General features: G+C 44.3%; 1 protein-coding gene across 1 annotated transcript in view; it reads right to left on the reverse strand.

The window, feature by feature from the left end:
• Positions 1 to 23,350, reverse strand: part of Lrrc74b (leucine rich repeat containing 74B) — a 37,107-nt gene that overhangs the window by 778 nt on the left and 12,979 nt on the right. Inside the window, exons 9-11 of the mRNA XM_036198313.1 lie at positions 21,408 to 21,503; positions 18,239 to 18,380; positions 566 to 740 (exon numbers count right to left, since the gene is read on the reverse strand). Of these exons, the coding sequence (XP_036054206.1) occupies positions 566 to 740; positions 18,239 to 18,380; positions 21,408 to 21,503 (413 nt within the window). The remainder of the gene's footprint in view (positions 1 to 565; positions 741 to 18,238; positions 18,381 to 21,407; positions 21,504 to 23,350) is intronic.

The following is a 23,350-nucleotide window of genomic DNA, read 5'->3' on the forward strand; positions in this document are numbered from 1 at the left end:
CCATCTGGGGACATGCAGTGAATAGGATGCTTCCATTCGCCAGCTGGAGGAAAGCTAATGAAGAAATGGCATGTCAGAAACCCGCAGCTTGAGTGGAACCCAGCTGTACTCTTTGCAGTGCTCACAAGACAGGATGAAAAGCCACTCCACGCTATTCACACGTGCTGTGAGGGACTTCGTTCTTCACATTAAATAACGTGTGTTGCCCTAATTCCCTTATCTAGTTAGAAGCTTTTAACTGAGCATATAGACATACTTATTAATGTCCAAGGGAAAACAAATGTATTTGCCCCAGAGGTTCACTAGTTGGCTAACTGGCCCTTCTAAGAAAGGTTGGTATCTAGACAGGGACCTTTGTGAGTTTTTTGTTTTGTTTTGTTTTTAAGTACTGTACACAATAAAAGTAATGTTAACAGTGGAGAGGAGATAAAAATATGGTTGCCAGCCACAGAGTGTTCTTCCCCTTCTTCAGCCTCTGACTCTGCAAAATCCACAGCCATCTCTACACAACCCTTAGCCAGTTCTGCCGGGTCCTGTGGGCCTCAGAGAGAACACCTCTCCACACCTTCTCACATACACATGCATAGAGGCCTCGTTGGCATACATGAGGTTGAACTTGTTTTTTAGGTGAGCCCAGGCCTCTTCAGTGGCAGTGGTATTGCTCATCATGCATATGACCTGCTGTGCCTGGGCCAAGTCTCCCCCAGGGTCCACAGAGGGGGCTGGTAGTTCATGCCCACCTACTGGAAAAAGGAAAACACAGTGAAGTTTATATTGGCCTTATAATGACAGTTTGTTAAAAAACAAACAAACAAACAAACTGTGGACCCACTTTGAACTGTAAAAGCTAGTATTATGCTTTTGGAAATTAATAACATTTAACATTCTTTGATCCTTTAAAACTTCATGTTTCAGTTCACCCACACGAACATAAAAACCATTAAGATTATATGTGCTTGAGTCACTAATATCAAAATGGAAATAGGACCAGTGAAAGCATTACACAACCATACAGTACAACATGGGAAAAGAACAAGAACTCTGCGTGGTGATACTTTGTTTGTACTCTAACAAATAAAGCTTGCCCGGAGATCAGAGTGCAGAGCCAGCCACTAGTTAACCACAGAGGCCAGGCAGTGCTGGCACACACCTCTAATCCCAGCACTCGGGAGGAGGAAACAGGAAGTGATATGGCTGGGCAGAGAGAGAGAAGAAGGTAAGGTGGGCAGAGACAGGAGTTGGGCCCCTTCAGGCTGAGGAGTTGGCGAGGTGAGACATGGCTGTGGCTTGCTCCTTTGTCTCTCTGATCTTTCACATTTACACTGATATCTGACTCTGAGTTTTTGTTATTAAGACCAATTAAGATTTGTGATACCACTTTATCTTGGTATATAGATAAGGTTATTGTATATATAAAGAAAATGGAGTAGAAATGTACTGATGTGTGGGAAAAACTATTGTAATAGTAAACTCAGACAAAGAATATATTGGAACCAAAAGAGGACCAACACTTGGGAATGTGCCCAGGTAGAGACCTTTCCCTCTTGAGCAAACAGCAGTTAACAAGAGCTGGGAAGACAGCCAGGCTGGCACTCGCAGGGAGCAGGGAGAAGGCCCAGGATTCTTGCCCTGATCAAGGAATGGTCTCTGGGAGCAGCGCTACCAGCTTTCTGGGTTCCATAGTCCTTGGATACGTAGATGCCTGAGGTCCCTGTGCCCCTTCACTAGCCCTCCCATAAGACCAAGAGGGAAGCACAGCATGAAAAGATTTCATTCTTAAATCCAAACCAGTGCATTTATTCTGATTCCCTTATTCAGTTAGAAGGAACAAGAATCCTTTCTGCATGCCTGTTGGCCTCACTGTCACCCAACATTACCTGTCTAGCAAGAGCTATGACACACCTTGACTGTGCACAGAACATCCTTGCTCTCTAAGGAGAAAACAGCTGTGGGGGGAAAGAGGACTGTAGCTTCCTAGTCTTCCATGCAGGTTTAATATTGTGCCCCATTTTTATAATCTAAGATACCCTGGAGGGCTGGAGAGATGGCTCAGTGGTTAAGAGCACTGACTGCTCTTCCAGAGGTCCTGAGTTCAATTCCCAGCAATCACATGGTGGCTCACAACCATCTGTAATGAGATCTGGTGCCCTCTTCTGGCCTGCAGGGACACATGCAGGCAGAATACTGTGTACATAATAAATAAATCTTTTTTTAAAAAGTGTGTTCAAAGATGCAGACCACAATCCAACTTCTTTAAACTCTTTAAGAAAAAAAAGGGGGGGTGGTTTTGGGGATTTAGCTTAGTGGTAGAGCGCTTGCCTAGCAAGTGCAAGGCCCTGGGTTCAGTCCTCAGCTCTGGCAAAAAAAAAAAAAAAAAAAAAAAAAAAAAAAAGAGAGAGAGAGAGAGAGATACCTGTTTTTTCTTTTTTTGAAACAGGGTTATCATTGTCTAGGCTAGCATCAAACTCACTATGTAGCCAAGGGTGACCTTGAACTGATTTACCTGCCTTTAGCTCTCTAGTCCTGGGATTACAGATACATGCCACCATGTCCAGCTAAAAATTCAAATATTTTTAAACATGGAAAGTAGTGCTTCTCTAAGTCCACATTGAAACTGACAAAGAATGTGAGGGAAGATGGCTCAATGGTTAAGGGCTGCTTTTGCAGAGGACCTGGGGTCTGTTCCTTGAACCCATGTGGCAGCTCACAACCATCTGTAACTCCAGTTCCAGGGCATCCAACACCCTCTTCTGAACTTCATGGAACCAGGTGTGCACATGGTACACAGACATACCTATAGGCCAATACACATATACATAAACATTTAAAAAAACAAACAAACATGTCAAGCCGGGTGGCGGTGATGCACGCCTTTGATCCCAGCACTCGGGACGCAGAGCCAGGAGGATCTCTGTGAGTTGGAGGCCAGCCTGGTCTACAGAGCAAGATCCAAGACAGGCACCAAAACTACACAGAGAAACCCTTTCTCGAAAAACCAAAACAAAAATCAAAAGAAAACATTTCAAAAAAAGAACTTGGGATACAGAGATTAACAGGGTCCATTTGCTACTTAAATACTTTCTTTGGGAACAAGATAAGTTGCAACTATGTTTCCTCATGAGTAAGATTTTTTTTAACCTGCTCACAGATCATACATTCACCTGAAAGAAAACCTTGGCCAGGTACCAAGGTCTAGCATTTTCCACGTCCACTTACCAACAGAAGCTGCCTTGAAGTCTTCACCTCCCCAGTGTCTCACTGAGAAAATTCATCTTCTCCGATCCACAGGCTTGGTAATTATAGAACAGAAGGTCCCAAATGAAAGTGCTTCATGTGTCAGCCCCAAAGCTGGGATTCTGTGTGTGTACCACCACACCCAACTCCTACCTACAACCTCTTTTTTTATTTTCTTTCTTCTTCTTCTTCTTCTTCTTCTTCTTCTTCTTCTTCTTCTTCTTCTTCTTCTTCTTCTTCTTCTTCTTCTTCTTCTTCTCCTCCTCCTCCTCCTCCTCCTCCTCCTCCTCCTCCTCCTCCTCCTCCTCCTTCTTCTTCTTCTTTTTTTTTTCCAGACAGGGTTTCTCTGTGTAGCTTTGTGCCTTTCCCGGATCTCACTCTGTAGACCAGGCTGGCCTCAAACTCACAGATCTGCCTGGCTCTGCCTCCCGAGTGCTGGGATTACAGGTGTGCGCCACCACCACCCAGCCTGCCTACAACCTCTTTAGGGGTGTAATTTTCATATGTAGAGACTTGCTATATCCATTCAGCTGAAATCTGCTTGTTTTATACTTTTCTGTTAACTTAAAAATATGTCATCTTGGCCGGGCGGTGGTGGTGCACTCCTTTAATCCCAGCACTCAGGAGGCAGAGGCAGGTGGATCTCTGAGTTTGAGGCCAGCCTGATCTACTTCCAGGACAGCCAGTGCTACACAGAGAAACCCTGTCGCGCCCCCCCCCCCCAAAAAAAAAAAGAAAAAGGAAAAAATGATAGATCTCTCTGGTGCACAATAGAGTAACGGGGAAATGAAACCACAGCTGAACTCACACTATCCATGGACTCTTTCCCCATCACTCACTTCTGTGTTCCTGGGACTATCTCCAACTGATGGGCTAATGAAGAACTGGCCAATAGCGAGGATAGGCGGGGCTGGCAGGCAGAGAGGATATATAGAAGGAGAAATCTGGGAGGAAGATCTAGGAATGAGAGAGCAGGAAGAGGACTTCAGGGACCAGCCACATAGCTACATAGCTACACAGCCACCCACAGAATAAAAGTAAGATTTGCAGAAATAAAAAAAGCCCAGAGGCAAAAGATAGTCAGAATAAGTTAAGAAAAGCTGACTAGGCCTGGCGGTGGCCTTTAATCCCAGCACTCAGGAAGCAGAGGCAGGTGAATCTCTGAGTTCAAGGCCAGCCTGGTCTACAGAGTGCATTCCAGCACTGGTTCCAAAAGCTACACAGAGAAGCCCTGTCTGGAAAAAACAAACAGACAAAAGCTGACTAGAAACTAAGCCAAGCTAAGGCAGGGCAATCATAATTAAGAATAAGCCTCCAGCCGGGCGGTGTTGGCGCTCGCCTTTAGTCACAGCACTTGGGAGGCAGAGGCAGGTAGATCTGTGAGTTCGAGGCCAGCCTGGTCTACAGAGTGAGATCCAGGAAAGGCACAAAGCTACACAGAGAAACCCTGTCTCGAAAAACCAAAAAAATAAAAAATAAAAAAAAAAGAATAAGCCTCCATGTGTGAATTTATTTGGGAGTTGGGTGGTGCCCCCCGCCCCCCCAAAAAAAGAAACAGCAATGGTCATAGACTATAACCCTCTGCAGCGGTAAGCCCCAATAAACTTTTTTTTCTATAAGTTACCTTGTTCATTATTGTTTCACAATAATAGAGAAATGACCAAGACACCGTGTGACACAAAACCACACATACAACTCGTTGGGTTTGTTTTTTTTGAGAAAGAGTCTTGCTATGTAGCCCAGGCTGGCCACAACACATTATCTTCTCATATCAGCCTCCCAAATCCTGGGATCACAGGCACAAGCCACCTCATCTAGTACACAAAAAGCAATTTATGGCTTATGGTTGTAAAGTCAACTCAGGTCCCTGACACATACAGGTCATTCCACTGGAACACAGTTTCTACTCACTCCTACACCAAAGGGAAGCCCATTTACACTGGGCAAAGACTGAGGATGTAACTCAGTTGATAAAGTGCGTGACTCATATGCAGAAAGCCTGGCTTTTGATTCCCCAGCAGCACAAGATTGGGTGTGGTGGCACAGGCCTCTAATCCCAAAACCGAGGAGGTAGAAGCAGGAAGACCATAATAAGTTCAGTCATCCTTAGGGCAAGAGAGATGGCTCAGCATGACATGAGTTCTATCCTTGGCACCCACATTGCAGAGCTAGAGAATAGACTCCCATCTGACCCACATGCACACCATTCATACACACAGATTGATAGATACATATATACATACCTACATACATGATAGATAGATAGTACATACATACATAATACATACACGATAGATAAATAGGTATATACATACATGATAGATAGATAGATAGATAGATGATGGATAGATATAATCAAGTCATCTTAGCTACATAGCTAATTAGAGACCAGCATGGACTTCATAATACCACATATCAAAAAAGAAAATCCCATTAAAAAGTGAGACTGTTCTAGTTATTCTGTTTGTTTGTTTGTTTGCTTGTTTAGACAGGGTTTCTTTCTTTCTTTCTTTCTTTCTTTTTTTTTTTTTTTGTATGTGGAGCTGAGGATTGAACCCAGGGCCTTGCGCTTGCTAGGCAAGCACTCTACCACTGAGCTAAATCTCTAACCCCTAGTCAGGGTATCTCTGGGTAGCTCTTGTTATCCTGGAACTCTCTCTGTAGCCCAGGCTGGCCTCAGACTCAGAGATCCCCCTGCCTCTGCCTCTTGAGTGCTGGAATTAAAGATGTGTGCCACTACTTCCCAGTTAGTTCTACTTATACTTAGTTGTCTGCTTGGCACAGCCTAGAGTCATCCTAAAGAAGAAACCTTAGCTGAGGAATTGCCTGTCATGTTAGCCGTGGTCATGTCTGTGAGTGACTGCCTTGACTATTAACTTATGTAGGAGGGCCCACCCAACCATGGGCAAACATCACCATGCCTCAGGTAGGTAGTAGCTGTATAAAAAGCAGCCAAGCACAAGCCAGTGAGCAAGCCAGCAAACAGCATTCCTTCATAGCTCCTGTCCCCAGGTTCCTGCCTTGAGTACCTGTCCTGATGACTTTCATTAGTAATGGATTCTCAGCTGCTACATGCGTTGTGGTGACTTGGCAAGTGGGATGCAGAGGCGATCAGTAATGTTTCAACCTACCATGGCAAATGCTAGGCAGGCGTTTGGTGCTATTTGGTTAGTAAGTCTGCTGACTCCTACACCTGGATGTGCCTCACACATCACCCTCTGATTGACAATTGAGGTTGGAAGGGCCCAAAGCTTGCTTTCTATTTTTCTATCAATTAATTTTCAAAATAAAATCAGATAAGCCTCATTATTAGTTTTTAATTGCACATGGCTTCCACAATGTCTCAGCTGTTGGGTGAAAAGAGGACACCGGCTTTTGTCGGTCATTCTTGATTCCTTGGGAATTCCTGTACATTTTTAAATATTATAATTTGAAAAGTCCTTATATGCAAAGATATAGTCTGTATTAGCCTTTAATCCCAGCACTCAGGAGGCAGAGGCAGGCAGATCTCTGTGAGTTCGAGGCCAGCCTGGTCTACAGAGTGAGTTCCAGGAAAGGCGCAAAGCTACACAGAGAAATCTGATGGCGGGGGGGAAGTCTGTATTATAAAGATGAAACAACAGAACTGAAAAAAAGGTCTTCTCAACAAAAATATCTTTAAAGTTTAAAACGCAGATGGAGTCTTTGACAAAAGCTCTACTGTAACAAAGTTAACAGTTAAACCTACAGATGGTGAGGATACTGAGCAATGTAGAGTTTGGAAGACAGAATACCCTGAGAGAGCTACTTCTAAACCAGTTCATCTCACTAGACCAAAGCCCCTGGAAAGCCTCTGAGAAGGTTGGAACAGAGAGGTTTAGGGTTGTTTTTTTTTGTTTTTTTTTTTAAGTCTCACTGCATAGCCAAGGCTGGCCTGGAGTTCACTCTGTAGACCAGGCAAACTCACAGAGATCCATCCGCCTCTGCCTCCCAGGCTGCTAGGACTAAACATGGGCATCACCACGCCCAGTTGAGTTACTATTTTTTTTTTTTTTTTTGGCTAGAGCTGAGGATTGAACCCAGGGCCTTGCGCTTGCTAGGCAAGCGCTCTACCACTGAGCTAAATCCCCAACCCTGAGTTACTATTTTAAAATGTTACACATTGTGACAGGTACCAGCACTGACTGATGCTGCCAATCTGCCTCAACTTGTCTTTTTTCAATACTGTTTACAATTCTCTCTTTTTTTAATGGAATTTTTTCATTTATTTTACATACCGATCACAGTTTTCCCTCCCTCCTCTCCTCCCGTTCCCTCTCCCCAACTCCCATCTGCCCACCTTCCCCACATCCACTCCCTCACTGTTGGTCCAGAGTCCATGTGTCCCATGAGCTCAGGTCAGCTATCTCTGTGGGTTGCCTGTGATGACCTTGAACCCCCTGGCTCATACAACCCCAGAGCTTGGCTGTGGATTGCTGCATCTGTTTCCGTCAGTTACTGGGTAAAGGCTCTCGAATGACAGTTAGGGTAGTCACCAATCTGATTACAAGAGAAGGCCAGTTTGGGCACTCTCTCCTCTGTCGCTAGGAGTCTTAGCTGGACTCATCCTTGTGGATTCCTGGGAGTTTCCCTGACACCAGGTTTCTCCCTAGGCCCACAATGTGCCCCCATCAAGATCTCTCTTTCATTGTTATCCCCCTCCCTCTGGCCCCCAACTGGCCAAATCCAATCCCTCATATTCCCACCTCTCCATCCCCCACCTCCTGTTTACCCAGGAGATCTCATCTATTTCCCCTTCTGGGGAAATCCATGCATCCCTCTTAGGGTCCTCTTTGCTACCTTGGTTCTCTGGGGCTGTAGAATATAGTCTGGTTATCCTTTACTTTACACCTAATATCCACCCATTTATAAGTGAGTACACACCATGTTTGTCTTTCTGGATCTGTGTTACCTCACTAGGTTTAATATGGAAACTCACACAGTTGAAAATGCTTTTCCCCAGTCCTTCTCCAGAGGAAGCTATGGCCTTCTACAGGGGTTACTCTCCACTAGAGGAAAGGAAACAACCAGACTTTCCAGGGCCTATTGAATACTGGTTCTGAATTGACAATGATTCTGGGAGGCCCCAAGAAGCATTGTGACATACAGATAAAGTAGGGCCTTACAGAAGTCAGGTTATTAATGGAGTTTTGACTGAAGTCTGATTCACAATGGGTCCAGGGAGTCCCTGACCTCATTGTGTAGTTATTTATGCCATTATTAGAATGTATAATTGGAATAAATATACTTAGAAATTGGCAGACTCCCATATTAGTTCCCTGACCTGTGGGGTGAGGAATATTGTGGTTGGAAAGGCCAAATGGAAACCACTGGAACTGCCTCTTCTAGGGAACACAGTGAATCAGAGACAATATCACATCCCAAGGAGAAATTCCAGAAATTAGTGCCACCATCAAGGACTTGAAAGGTGCAGGGCTGGTGGTTCCCACAACGTCTCCGTATAACTCTCCTATTTGGTCAGTACAGAAGACAGATGAATTGTGGAGAATGACAATTGATGATTGTAAATTTAATCAAGTGATGACTGTGGTGGGTATTGTGTTCCCTGAAATATTGTGTGTTCACCGAAATAAACATATCTGGGGTCAGAGAACAGACAGCCACTAGAACAAAGCCAAAAATGGTGGCTAGAAAATGGGAAGAGTAAGCCATAACAGAAGTTGGGTGGTGGTGGTGCACGCCTTTAATCTCAGCACTTGGGAGGCAGAGCTAGCCAGATCTCTCTGAGTTCAAGGCCACTTTAGAAACAGCTAAGCATGGTGACCCACGCCTTTAATCCCAGGGAGTGGGAGCAGAAAGAGAAAAGTATATAAGGCCTGAGGACCAGGAACTAGAGGAGAAAAAGCATGCAGTTTAAGCATTTGGTTGGTTAAGCATTCAGGCTTTGGAGCAACACAGTTCAGCTGAGAACCATTGGGATGAGGACTCAGAAGCTTCCAGCCTGAGGAAACAGCTGAGGAACAAGCAAGGTGAGGAAGCTGTGGCTTGTTCTGCTTCTCTGATCTTCCAGCAATCACCCCAACAACTGGCCTCGGGTTTGATTTCATTAAGAAGACCTTTTAAGATTCATGCCACAGATGACTCTATTTGTAGCTGCTGTACCAGATGTGATGCCCTTACTTGAGCAAATTAACACATCTCCTGGTACATGGTACTCAGCTACTCAAATGCCTTTTTCCTAAAAACACAGTTTAGCGGTTTAAAATCTCTCCTGGTCAGAGAAGGATTATAGATTCATAATAAGTCAGTTCAGATGGAATAAGAATTTAAATGGTTTCCAGTGTATGTAAAAATGTATGTAGGCTTGGGAGAGAGAGGAAAAGGAATATAGAGTTATATAAAGAAATAGGACCAGACAGTGGTGGCACATGCCTTTAATCCCAGCACTCAGGAGGCGGAGTCAGACGGATCTCTGTGAGTTCAAGGCCAGCCTGGTCTACAAAGTGAGATCCAGGACAGGCACCAAAACTACATAGAGAAACCCTGTCTTGAAAAAAACAAACAAAAAAAGAAATAGAAAGTTTTAAAAAATATAGTCTTTAAAGAGAAAGCAAAAGTAATATAAAAAATAAGCCACATAACAATGGAAATCACAGAGTCTAGATTATATTGTGTTTGGGATTTTTAACTGCAGAGAGACATTCGATTGTAAAGACTATTCAGTTAAATTAATATGTATATTTTAAAAGTATCTTGACTTCAGAATTTATGTCTAAGGATATGTTGCTTTGGAAAGGAGATTATGCTTTTGTTTCTACAGGAAACAAGAGGTTATGGATTTGTTCCATGTTAAAGATTTATTTTATTTATTATGTATACAGAAGAGGGCGCCAGATCTCATTGCAAATGGTTGTGAGCCACCATGTGGTTGCTGGGAATTGAACTCAGGACCTTTGGAAGAGCAGTTGGTGCTCTTAACCTCTGAGCCATCTCTCCAGCCCTTGTTCCATATTAAGATGGATCGGATTTGATCAAACCAGACCCAGTGCCCTCTATCAGCAGGAAGTAGTCTAGAACACTATGCCCACATTCCCAAAAAATGGATTATGGCTGTTTGTCTTTGTTTAGATTATTGGTTGCAAATTGTTATTGGTCATAGTCAATATCTTTTTTTCAAAAAAAAGGAGGATTGGATATAGATATGCTAGGATAAAAGGGTAGATTATTGAATCTACTCTTATGTTTTACAATGGTATGGATTTTAGTTTATTGATACAAATTTACAGTTAATTTTGTTATACCATATATATATTTATACTCTTGTTTAAGGTATTATGTTTATGTAACTCATTTAAATTATAATGTATAATTAAGAAATATGGATTAGTAATTAGTCATCTATCATAATCAAACTTGTCATATTAGGTATGTTTTCAAGGTCAAGCAGGGATATATTTTAGATAGACAGGTCATCTTCAAACATTTCAAAGACCTATATATTTTGGCATTTAAAATGTTTTAAAAACTTGGACTTTCTGGACAATGAGACACATCTGCTCCTGGCAGCATGGATTTACTTCAAAGAGAAAGATGGGCATCAAAGACACTCCATATGGAGTTTATCTTGTTTGTGGCAAAAGTTAGCCACTGGGCAAAAAAGTGCCCTTGCATTGACTGATTGACTGGACATGGAGAACCCATAGGAAGGTGACCCCTGAAATTTGCAAGGTGAGATGGTTCTTCAGGTTCCTGCTTTGCAGAAGAAATTGCCAGACATTCTACAGGACACAGGACAAAATGACTGAGAGACTAGGCCTATGGGCTGAAGTTGGATGCCCCAACATTGAACAGGAACTTTGGGTGACTGTCCAGGCAGCCAAATGTCTCTGTCATTTCCAGAATTTTAAAAGTTGCTTACAATGCATTTCCTGTTTACTTAGGTAATATTATATCCTTCTGAGGTCTTTGATGTAGAAGACTAGGTAGTTATAATTTTCCTTGGTTATGATAAAAGATAAATTAGATATGAAACTTTAGACTTACAAATATAAGATAGAGGATAGAATATTTTCTTTAAGTTTGCCAAATACAAATAGACTAGATATTGTAACTGTAATTCTTGCTTGATAACTATTCTATTATATATGATTTTAGTATATTAAAGTTAAAACCTTTCTTTTTCATTAGATAGAAAAAGGGGAAGTGCTGTGGAATGTCATTCTGTATGCTGTGAATGTGTATTGCTCTGATTGGTTGATAAATAAAATGCTGACTGGCCAGTAGCCAGGCAGGAAATATAGGCAGGATAAGCAGACAAGGAGAATTCTGGGAAGAGGAAGGCTGAGTTAGGAGTCTGCAGCCAGACACAGAGGAAGCAAAATGACAAGGCAGAACTGAGAAAAGTTACCAAGCAATGTGGCTAAACATAAATAAGAATTATGGGTTAATTTAAGCATAAGAGCTAGTCAGTAATAAGCCTGAGCTAATGGCCAAGCAGTTATAATTAATATAAGCCTCTGTGTGTTTACTTGGGGGACATGAGTGGGAGAGATTTGTGCCAACCACTCGCTGGCTGGGATAAAGGAAAACTTCCAAACTACAGTTGCCCAAATGCCTATGTTTTCTACTCCCATTACAATGCCATCTGCTTCCAAGCATGCACCTGCAGCCTCATGGGGTGTGACCTATGATTAGTTGACTGAGGAAGAGAAGACTAGGGCCTGGTTTACTGATGGTTCTGTACGTCATGAAGTGTCCACCCAGAAGTGGACAGCTACAGCATTACAGCCTTTTCTGAGACAACCCTGAAAGACACTGGCAAAAGGAAATCTTCACTATAGGCAGAACTTCAGGCAGTACACATGATCATACATTTTGTTTGGAAGGAGAAATGGCCAGGTGTGTGATTGTTCACTGATTCATGGGTTTTAGCCAACAGACTGGCTGGATGGTCAGGGGCTTGGAAAGAGTATGATTGGAAAATTGGTGAGGAAGATTTTTGGAGAAGTATGTGAATAGATCCTGTCTAAATGGGTGAAGTATGTGAAGATACTTGTGTCCCATGTAAATGCTCATCAAAAGGTGACTTCAGCTGAGGAGGAGTTCATTAATCAAGTAGGTAAGATGACCCATTCTGTGGATAGTCAGTTTCTTTCCCCAGCCATCCCTGTCACTGACCAATGGACCCGTGAACAAAGTGGCCATGGTGGCAGAGATGGGGTTATGCATGGGCTCAACAACATGGACTTCCACTCAGCAAAACTAATCTGACTGATCTGCTGCTGAGATCAACACAGTCCCTAATATGGTGCTGTTCCCCAGAGTGACCTGCCAGCAGTCTGTGGCAGACTACATTGGACCGCTTCCTTTGTGGGAAAGGCAACACTTTGTCCTTACTGGAGTAGATACTTATTCTGGTTATGGATTTGCCTTTCTACATAATGCTTCTGCCAAATTACTACCCATGTGCCAGTGGTCATGTCAGAGGAGCAGCAATGGCAATTGGCTTCAGGGGATCGGCCGTCCAGGAAACAAAACCCTGATGGGTGAATCTTGGATAGGCAAGGCTCTGAGAGCCTCTGCCCCAGAATGTCTCTTACTACTGTTGTGTCTGTGCATATTTGCTGTTGTCATTTTTCTCTGGTATCTGGCATGGGAGATCCCCACTGTCCTTAATGCAATATGATCATCTCTTGGGAATAACCCATTCTACTACTGGGAATTTTTACCTGTGGATTATTATGAAGATGGTTTCCTCAGAAGCTGTACTGTTTAACTGAAGCAATGCTTTTATACAATAATAGTGTCAATTAAAATAGGATTTTGAGGCCAGGTGGTGGTGATGCATGCCTTTAATCCCAGCACTCAGGGAGCAGTGGGCAGAGCCAGGCAGATCTCTGTGAATTTGAGGCCAGCATGGTCTACAGAGCAAGATCTAGGACAGACACTAAAACTACATGGAGAAACCCTGTCTTGGAAACCAAAACCAAAAAAGAAAAGCAACTGAATCCCAGAAGCCCAGCTAACTTAAATTCTTTTAATCTTAATGTTGGTAGATGCATTCACAGGTTTCAGAGTGCATCACAGCTGAAACAAAGCTTTGAAAATAACTTAAGGTTAGACTAATATTTTTTGTCAAATAGCTTTGAGGTTAAAAAGCCCAAGAAGACAATCTAAAGTTTTAGAAAGAGCCGGGTGGTGGCGGGAGGCAGAGGCAGGCAGATCTCTATGAGTTTGAGGCCAGCCTGGGCTACCAAGTGAGTTCCAGGAAAGGCAAAAAGCTACACAGAGAAACCCTGTCTCAAAAAACCAAAACAATTTTTTTTTTTTTAGAAAGACATGTAGCTGAGTGAGGGACTCATTAAGGTCAGGGATCAAAAACAAAGCAGCCTAATTATTATTAGCTGATGTGCCTTTCTTGTTAGGATGGGATGGTGTTAATTCCTTCTGCCCATTTCTACTCTCAGCTTCCTGACATAAAAAAACTGTCAATGAGTGGGTGTGTACCCTAAAGATTTAAAGTAGAGCAGACTGACTGTTTTTTATATATAAAAGTTTAGATTTGTGATTCTTATAAGATTGCCTTTTGAGATAAATAATAAAATGATTGGTCCTTTCTTTGTAACTGCAAAATGCAGCCTGCCAGTAAAAGAACTGGCCGAGAAAAATACCTTGCTTGCTCACACTCTGTTAATCTATAAGAAATTGCTTGGAAATGAATGTATGTGGGTTCTTGGGACAACTTGTTTTCACCTGTAATACCTAAAATGTTTAATCATGTAAGGGATATGGAAATGTGCTTATTTTTACTTGTATCCATTGTAATCATTCATTTGAAAAATAGAATGTAACCACATTATAATTTTTATATTGCTTGAAAGTTCTGCTGGGGTATATAAGGTGTAAGGGAAAAAATAAAGTGAGTTAGAAGGAAGACATCAAGAATGACAGAAGGAAAACACCAGGAAAAAGGTAGAGGAAAAATAAGAGGAAGAAGAATAAAGACGGAAGACAGAAGGAAACCATCAAGAGAGAGTGTGTGTCTTTTCTGTTACTCCCTCAGATAAAGAAGTCTTAGTTCACCGGGCGGTGGTGGTGCACGCCTTTAATCCCAGCACTGGGGAGGCAGAGGCAGGTGGATCTCTGTGAGTTCGAGGCCAGCCTGGTCTACCAAGCGAGTTCCAGGAAAGGCGCAAAACTACACAGAGAAACCCTGTCTTGAAAAACAAACAAACAAACAAACAAACAAAAAAGAAGTCTTAGTTCACTGACTCCATGGACCCCCATCGGTCCCACACTGCTAGAGGCTGGTCCTCATGGCAGCAGTACTTGTAGAATGTCTTATTCATAGACATGGCATTCCACACAGCATTGCTTCTGACCAATGAGCTCACTTCACAGCTCGTGGAATCTAGTGGTCTTACCATGTCCCCCACCATCCTGAAGCCTCTGGCCTGACAGAAAGCTGGGATGGCCTTTTGAAGACATAACTACAGCACCTATTAGGTAGCAGCAGCCTGGAGAGTTGGGGCAGGTTCTCTTAAGGCACTATATGCTTTGAATTAGCATCCAATATATGGTACAGTTTCTCCCACAGCCAAGATCCACAGGTCCAGGAATCTTCAAGGGGTGGAAGAGGAAATGGTTCCACTCACTATCACCCTTAGTGACCCACTAGGAACATATTCGCTTCCTGTTCCTGCAACCTTAAGTTCTGCTGGCCTACAAGTTTTAGTTCTAGATGGAGAAGCTCTCCTGTCAGGAGACACAGCAAACATTCCATTGGACTGGAAGCTGACTTCCCCTGGCCACTGTGGGCTTCTGATGCCCTTAAGTCAACAGGCTAAGAAAGACATAACAGGGGATTTAGCTCAGTGGTGGAGCCTAGCAAGCACAAGGCCCTGGGTTCGATCCTCAGCCACCCCCCCCCCCCAAAAAAAAAGACATAACAATATTAAGAGGGGTGACTGATCCAGGTTACCAAGGGGAAATTGGATTGCTTCTCCCAATGGAGGAGGACAGATTATGTCTGCAGTGTAGGAGATCCTTTAGGGTCTCTTGGTGCTACCATGTCCTATGATTAAAGTCAATGGGAAACTACAACAGCCTGATCCAGGAAGGATGACAAAGGGCACAGACCCTTCAGGAATGAAGGATGGTTTCTTCCAGGAAAAGTCAAGACCTGCTGAGGATGGAGGAAATCCAGAATGGATAGTGGAGGAAATACCAGCTAAGGCCATGTGACCATTTGCAGAGACAAAACTTACATGAGGCTGGGCGGTGGTGGCGCACGCCTTTAATCCCAGCACTCAGGAGGTAGAGGGTTCTAGAGGCCAGCCTGGGCTACCAAGTGAGTTTCAGGAAAGGTGCAAAGCTACACAGGGAAACCCTGTCTCAAAAAACCAAAACCAAACCAAAACAAAGAAAACAAAAAACCTTACATGAGTATTTCTGTCATATTTTTTAAGTATGTGTTTGTACAGATATTTGTGTCTTTTTTCCTTGATTTCTTTATCATGTAATGTAACATCAATTAAGATAATATCAGTGGCTATCATATTTAAGTTATAAAACACTAAGAGACTGTTCCTCAAGGAACATTGCCAACTATTCTAAAATATATAATGCATGGAATAGTTACATTATGTTAGGCATAATTATGTTTTCATTTGGAAATTGAGTATGACATAAGGAGATATGAGTGTGTGTCAAGTTGACTTGTAATGGCTAATCTTGGTTGCCATCTTGACTCCATCTGGAATCAACTAAAACTGAAGCAGTTGGGTATGCCCATGGAGGGGGTTCTCCTTGACTGGGTCATTTGAGGTGGGAAGACTCACCCTTGGATCAACTGATGTTGGAAGAACTACTGTAAATGTAGAGCACCCCACAGAAAAGGACTGGGAAGAAGGAGGTGTTTGCTTTTTTGCCTGCTTGACCTCACTCTTTTTTTGTTTGTTTGTTTTGTTTTGTTTTTCGAGACAGGGTTTCTCTGTGTAGCTTTGCACCTTTCCTGGAACTCCCTTTGGAAACCAGGCTGGCTTCAAACTCACAGAGATCTGCTTGCCTCTGCCTCCCAAGTGCTGGGATTAAAGGCGTGCGCCACCCCCTCGGCACTTCACTCACTCTTACTGGCAAGATCATCTCTCTCCTTCCTGAGGCTTTCCTTTGCTAGTGTTAGAACTGGCTTCTTTGGGATTCTAATGTGGATTGACGATGGCAGCTGTCCAGGACTTCTCTGGGACTCCAGCAGCAGATGGAACTGTTGAGACATCTAGTCTCAGTCCCCTTTGGCCTTTCCATCAGACTTGGTTGGACTGTTTGGACCATATCCTGTAAGCCACTGTAAATAATCATATATATATATAAAAGATGATAGCTGTCAGTCCTGGATTCTCCATACTCTAGAGTAGAGTAGCTGTCAGTCCTGGATTCTCCATACTCTAGAGTAGAGTAGCTGTCAGTCCTGGATTCTCCACACCCTAGAGTCTACCATGTGTGTGGATTGGTATAATCTGGTCATTTCACAGAAAGAGAATCATACAATACATGATCTTTGACTAACGTCTCACAGCATGTTTAAAGTTCCGTCCATGTAGAGACTGGTTGTTTTCCTTCAAAAGCAACTTTGTTGTGATGTAACTTATTCTTTCAAAGCTATGCATTTACTAGAGTGACTTCTACCGTATTCACAGTTGTATAACAATCACCCATAATTAACTCTATAACACTAATCACCCCAAAATTTATTCTGTTGTGGTCAAATAGTATTCCACTGTGTGTATATACCAATTGTATTTATCCACTGGTATCTTTTGGACATTCCGGATATTATGAATGATGCCGCTAAGAACAGTTTGAGGTGTTTTTAAAACTATTCTTATCACACTTATTTATTAATGTGTGCAGAGGGGCACATTGCCACAGCATATGTGTGGAGGTCATAGGACAACTGGTGGGGACCCATTCTTTCCTTCTACCATGTGGGGTCTGGAGAGCAAGCTCTGCTCCTCACGCTTGGTAGCAAGAACCTTTACCTTCTGAGCTATCGCCCCAGCTTCCACTCACAAGTTTTTGTGTGATGTGTTATCATTTCTCTTGAAAATGTCATATTTTAATACATGGTAATTCTGATGAACTACCAGAAAACCACATGATTCTGATATTCCCGCACAACATTGATTATGTTTATCATCACGGATTGTCCTATGTTCTTGGATTACTGTTCCTGAACATTAGCAGAGTTCCCAAATCTTTACTGGGCATTTCGCTTGTTTCCAGTTTTCATCATTACAAATAACTGGCTTTAGTGAATGTCTTCAGACGTGAGTGTTTTTTATGCAGGGTTGTGCTGTGTATCTCAGTCTGGTCTTAAGTCACTATGCTCTGACTCAGTCTCCCAAGGGCCAGAATCACAGGCATGTGCTACCAGCTCTATAGATACCTTTTTTATTTTTCTTTTTTGAGACAGGGTCTTATCCAGGCTGGCCTCAAACTGGACTATGTTGTGGAGAATGGCCTGGAACTTCTGTTTCTCCTGCCTACACTACTGGAATGCACAGATAACTGTGCTTCTTTATCTGGCACCATGGAATCAAACCCAGGGTTTTCTGTATGCTAAGCAAGCACTGAGTTACATACCTGGCAATCAGCAGCTGTTTTCCTCTGCAGCTCTGATTACTTCTGTAGAGCACACTAGTCCATCAGCTAGACTGAAGCACATGGGTGATTTTACAGTTTGGAACATTAGTAATGGTACGTTGCCTTACAGTGGGTTGTGACTGTTTGCCTTCTTTCAAGAGCTTGGGAATTCCATCTCTCCTTATATTTTGTCTAACAGGATCACCAGAACATGAACACCTAGATGACAGGGATGTCATTGTCCTTGTGTCTGTGTTGTTCATGGGAGGTATTTTGGTTGAATGAATGAGCCACAGCAAATGAAGCCCAGATTATGGCAGACGCCATGTTGAATGGGATCAGTATGAACGTTAGAGTGGTACACTAGAGATGAGGCCAGAGCCACTTGAGGCAGATGCTGGCTGGGATGGTGTGGAGGCTGGTGGATAGTCTTTTCTTCTGGAAGTGTTATTCTTTATACAAAGTCCTGGAAGAATTACGTTCACTGAGCTAGCAAGGCCATCCCACTCTTTGTTCACTTGGACATCCTAAGAAGAGCCATTAGGAGACAGTTATTAGCACTTTCTGAGGATTTGATTATTCTCATTTGCATACCCAGGTCTAAGAGTTCTTTTGGGCATTTTTCTCTCTTGTGGACTACCACAATCTCATGACTCCTCTCCCATGATCTCGTGACCCCTCCCCCATGATCTTGTGATCCCTCCCCCATGATCTCATGACCCTCCATGATCTCATGACTCTTCCTCCATGACCTCATGACTCCTCCTCCATGATCTCATGACTATTAAAGTAGGAAAGTAAAGGAACTCAAGGATGCCTTTAGTAAAGCAGCTAGAAGGATCCCTGTGGTAGTTTGAATAAGATGACCTTCATAGGCTCACGTATTTGAATATGAGATCCCCAGTTGGTGGAACTGTTTAGGAAGGATTAGGAAGTGTGGCCTTGTTGTAGGAGGTGTGTCACTGGGGATGGCAGGGGCCCAGGTGCAGCTTGAGTTTTTAAAACCCCACACCTTTCCAGTTTGGGTCTCCCTGCCTCACACTTGTAGATAAGGGGTGAGCTCTCAGCAACTGCTCTCGCACCATGCCTACCTGCCTACTGCTGTGCTCCTACCATGATGGCTGTGGTAGTTTGAATGTAGCTTGAATAATCTCATAGGGAATGGCACTATTAGGAGATAGGGTTTGTTGGAGTGGGTGTGGCCTTGTTGGAGGAAGTGTGTCACTGTGGGGGCGGGCTTTGAGGTCTCCTACACTCAGGATGCCGCCTGGTGTCTCAGGCGACCTTTGCCACCTGTGAGATATAGGCAGCACTCTTTCTGCCTGCACATCACCATGCTCTCCACGATGATGATAGCGAACTGTAAGCTGCTGCCGTGATCAAATGCTTTCCTTTATAACAGTTGCTGTGGTCATGGTGTCTCTTCACAGCAATAGAAACCCTGACTAAGACAATGGTCATGAACTCACTCTCTGAAGCCAGGAGTACAAAATTAAATGTTTTCTTTTATAAGTTGCCTTAGTCATGGTGTGTTGTAAGAAGTGGGAAAGTAGCTAAGACATGTGTGTTCTATTTCTTGATCTGGCTCAGTTACATGAGTATTTGATCGCTACGTTAAATCTATGTGCAGCTTTCAATCCAGTTTTTGTTGTTGTTTTTTGTTTGTTTGTTTTGTTTTGTTTATGTTTATGTTTTGAGACAAGGTCTGATGTAGTGTAGTTTGGCCTGAAGCTCACTGTGTACTTGATGCCAGCCTTGAACTTCTGAACTACGCAATTGCACACACCCCACCAAGAACTGGTTAGAGTCCATGACCATCAGGTAGGGGGCATGGCGGCAGCAGGCAGGCAGGCAGCAGGCAGGCAGCAGGCAGGCGGCAGGCAGCAGGTAGGCAGGCAGGCAGGCAGGCAGGCAGGCAGGCAGCAGGCAGGCAGCAGGCAGGCAGGCAGGCAGGCAGCAGGCAGGCGGCAGGCAGGCAGGCAGGCAGCAGGCAGGCAGGCAGCAGGCAGGCAGCAGGCAGGCAGCAGGCAGGCAGGCAGGCAGCAGGCAGGCGGCAGGCAGGCAGGCAGGCGGCAGGCAGGCGGCAGGCAGGCAGCAGGCAGCAGGCAGGCGGCAGGCAGCAGGCAGGCAGCAGGCAGGCAGCAGGCAGGCAGGCAGGCAGCAGGCAGCAGGCAGGCAGGCAGGCAGCAGGCAGCAGGCAGGCAGCAGGCAGGCAGCAGGCAGGCAGGCAGGCAGCAGGCAGGCAGGCAGGCAGCAGGCAGGCAGGCAGCAGGCAGGCAGCAGGCAGGCAGGCGGCAGGCAGGCAGGCGGCAGGCAGGCACTGAGCAGTAGCTAAGAGCGTACATATATATATGATCCACAAGCATGAGACAGGGACAGAGAGAGCATGCTAACTGAGAATGACATGGGTTTTTGAAACCTCAAAGCCTACTCCCAATGACACACCTCAGCCACACCTCCTGATCCTTCCCAAACAGTTTCACCAACTAGGGACTAAGCATTCAAACATATGAGTGTATGGGGACCATTTTTATTCAAACCACCACATTCCACTTCCTGGACCTCATAGGCTTATGGCCATATCATAATGTGAAATGCATTTAGTCCAACTTCAAAAGTTCCCACAGTCTTTCAGTCTCAAGACTGTTTAAAAACCAGGTGTGGGCCTGGCAGTGGTGGCACACACCTTTAATCCCAGCACTCAGGAGTTGGATCTCTGTGAGTTCGAGGCCAGCCTGGTCTACAGAGCGAGATCCAGGACAGGCTCCAAAACTACACAGAGAAACCCTGTCTCTAAAAACCAAAACTGCCCCCGCCAAAAAAAAAAACAAAAACCCAAACCAAACCAAAACAAACCAAACAAACACCCCCCAAAACAAAACAAAACAAAACGTGTGGTAGCATGCCTTTAATCCCAGCACTTGGGAGGCAGAGGCAGACAGATCTCTGTGAATATACACACAAGTATATAAGATTAGCCTGGTCTATGTACCAACTTCCAGGACAGCCAGGGCTATATAGAGATATTCCATCTCAAAATAAATAAAATAAAAGACTGTTTAAAAGTCCAGAGTCTTTCAGAGACTCAAGGCAATCTCTTACTTGTAACTCCACATAACATAAAAATTTTAAATTATATACTTCCAACATACAATGACACAGAGTTGGAGTGGTTTTATGGCCCACAGTCTGGGAGGATTGAAATGCCAAGTCTATCAGGCAGTATATCTGCATGGGATAAGAGAGCTGACTTCTGCAGGATGGCAGTAGTGCACACCTTTGATTCCAGCACTTGGGTGGCAGAGGCAGGTGGATTTCTGTGAGTCTGAGGCCAGCCTGGGCTATAGAATGAGTTTCGGGACAGGTTCTAAAGCCAAAGCTACAGAGAAACTTTGTCTCAAAAAAACTAAGAGAGAGAGAGAGAGAGAGAGAGAGAGAGAGAGAGAGAGAGAGCGCTGACTCCCACATCATCCCTCTAAGATGGAGATGTCAATATGTCAATAGCTCACAGAGCTCCTGGCAGATCACAGATGAGGCTCAGAAGAAGCTCTTACAGAGAGGTCCAGTAGTTCCAGGGCAGACGATCTGTTGTTCTGGATGGACTTAAGGAGGCTGACATATCCTTCACTTCGAATGGGATTCTTGGAAATCTAAGAAGGATGAGCACACTTGGATACTAGAGCCTCTTATGAGGACCCATGCCCATAGTCTCAGTACTCAGGAGGTGGAAGCAGGAGGATTAGCAGGTCAAGACTACTTACAAAGTTAAGAGCCCACTAGGGGCTAGAAAGATGGCTCAGTGGCTAAGAACACTGGCTTCATTTCCAGAGGACCTGAGTTCAATTCCCAGCACCCACATAGTGGCTCTCATCTGTCTGTAACACTAGTCTCAGGCACTAGAAGGCACCAGGCATACATGTGGTACACAGATATACATGCAAGCAAACCACTCAAACATAAATAAATCTTAAAAATTGGGTTGGGGATTTAGCTCAGTGTAGAGCACTTGCCTAGCAAGCACAAGGACCAGGGTTCGATCCTCAGCTCAAAAAAAAAAAAAAAATTAAAAAACAAAAAACACAAGTGCTGGAGAGGTGGCCCAGGTGGTACCGATTCACAACACGCCTCCACAGTTCGGGCATGGTTGCGCATGCCCAGCAGGACCTAGTCACTTCTGCCTAGTCATTTCCGGGTCAAAACATCTCTAGTGACCGGGATCCCATGGCTTTGCGTGGCTGTGTAAAGCGCGCACCACAACCACGTGATCTACGTGAATGCATGGAATAGCCACATGGGCCTGTGTGTGCAGGCACGGCCCAGCCTTTATGAGCTGGCGCCGTGATTCCCGGTTCCATCTTTACTCACGTGTCCTTTCCACAAGCCTGTGCACCTCTGTCTCTTTACCTTATCTTTTTTTTTTTCATGTTTATTGGTCATTTTTTTGTTTTCTTTTTTTTTTATTTTATAATTTAATTTAATTTTACATATCAGCCACGGATTCCCCTGTCCTCCCTCCTCCCGTCCCCCCTTTCCCTGGTCCACCCCCCATTCCCATCTCCTGCAGGGCAAGGACTCCCCTGGGGATTCAGCTCAACCTGGTAGATTCCTTTGAGGTAGGTCCAGTCCCCTCCTCTCAGGCTGAGCAAAGTGTCCCTGCATAGGCCCCAGGTTCATAAAACTCTTGTTAGTGGATTCTGTTGTGTTTCGTGACATCTCCTTGAAGGGTAAGAGCACCGCAAATAACCAACACCAGCAGTTAAGACACTTGCTTCTCTTGTAGAGTATCCAGGTTCAGTACCTAACACCCACATGGGTGGCTCACAACTCCACCCTTGTAACTCCAGTTCCAGGGGGATCTGGTGCCCTGTTACATCTATACACCCAGGCACACATACACATAAAAAACTAAAACAAGCCGGGCAGTGGTGGTGCATGTCTTTAATACCAGCACTTGGGAGGCAGAGGCAGGTGGATCTCTGTGAGTTCGAGGCCAGCCTGGGCTACAGAGTGAGATCCAGAACAGGCACCAAAGCTACACAGAGAAACCCTGTCTTGAAAAAACAAAAACAAAAACAAATCTAACAAGACAACAACAATGAAAAGCAGGGCATGTTTCTGATTGAGAAAATCACCAGGTGTCTCGAGGGCTGGTGAACTCAGTCAATAGAGCAGGAGAAGTAAGAAGAGAGAGGACCCAGCAGGGTAGGGGGCAGGTAGTTCCCTAAGAAGCGGGTAGTTCATCCAGGTGGGATTCTGAGACTCACTGTGACTTGGAGATAGTATAACAGGTGGCTGGAAACGTGGACTCAAGCTTGAAATAAGTCTGGTTCCTCTGTCACAGGAGGTGGAGTTGCTAATGAGTGGGAAGCTAAGGTCCAGGCGGAGCCAGGTGCACTCCATGCCCCAAGTTGGAGATATACCTGCACTTCCCATCCTCCTCCCCATGGTGTTGGTACAGCTGAGACCTGCTCACCTCACTGGCTCCTTCCCCTCTGCC

Source organism: Onychomys torridus, chromosome 8, assembly GCF_903995425.1.
Source record: "Onychomys torridus chromosome 8, mOncTor1.1, whole genome shotgun sequence".
Lineage (NCBI taxonomy): Eukaryota > Metazoa > Chordata > Mammalia > Rodentia > Cricetidae > Onychomys > Onychomys torridus.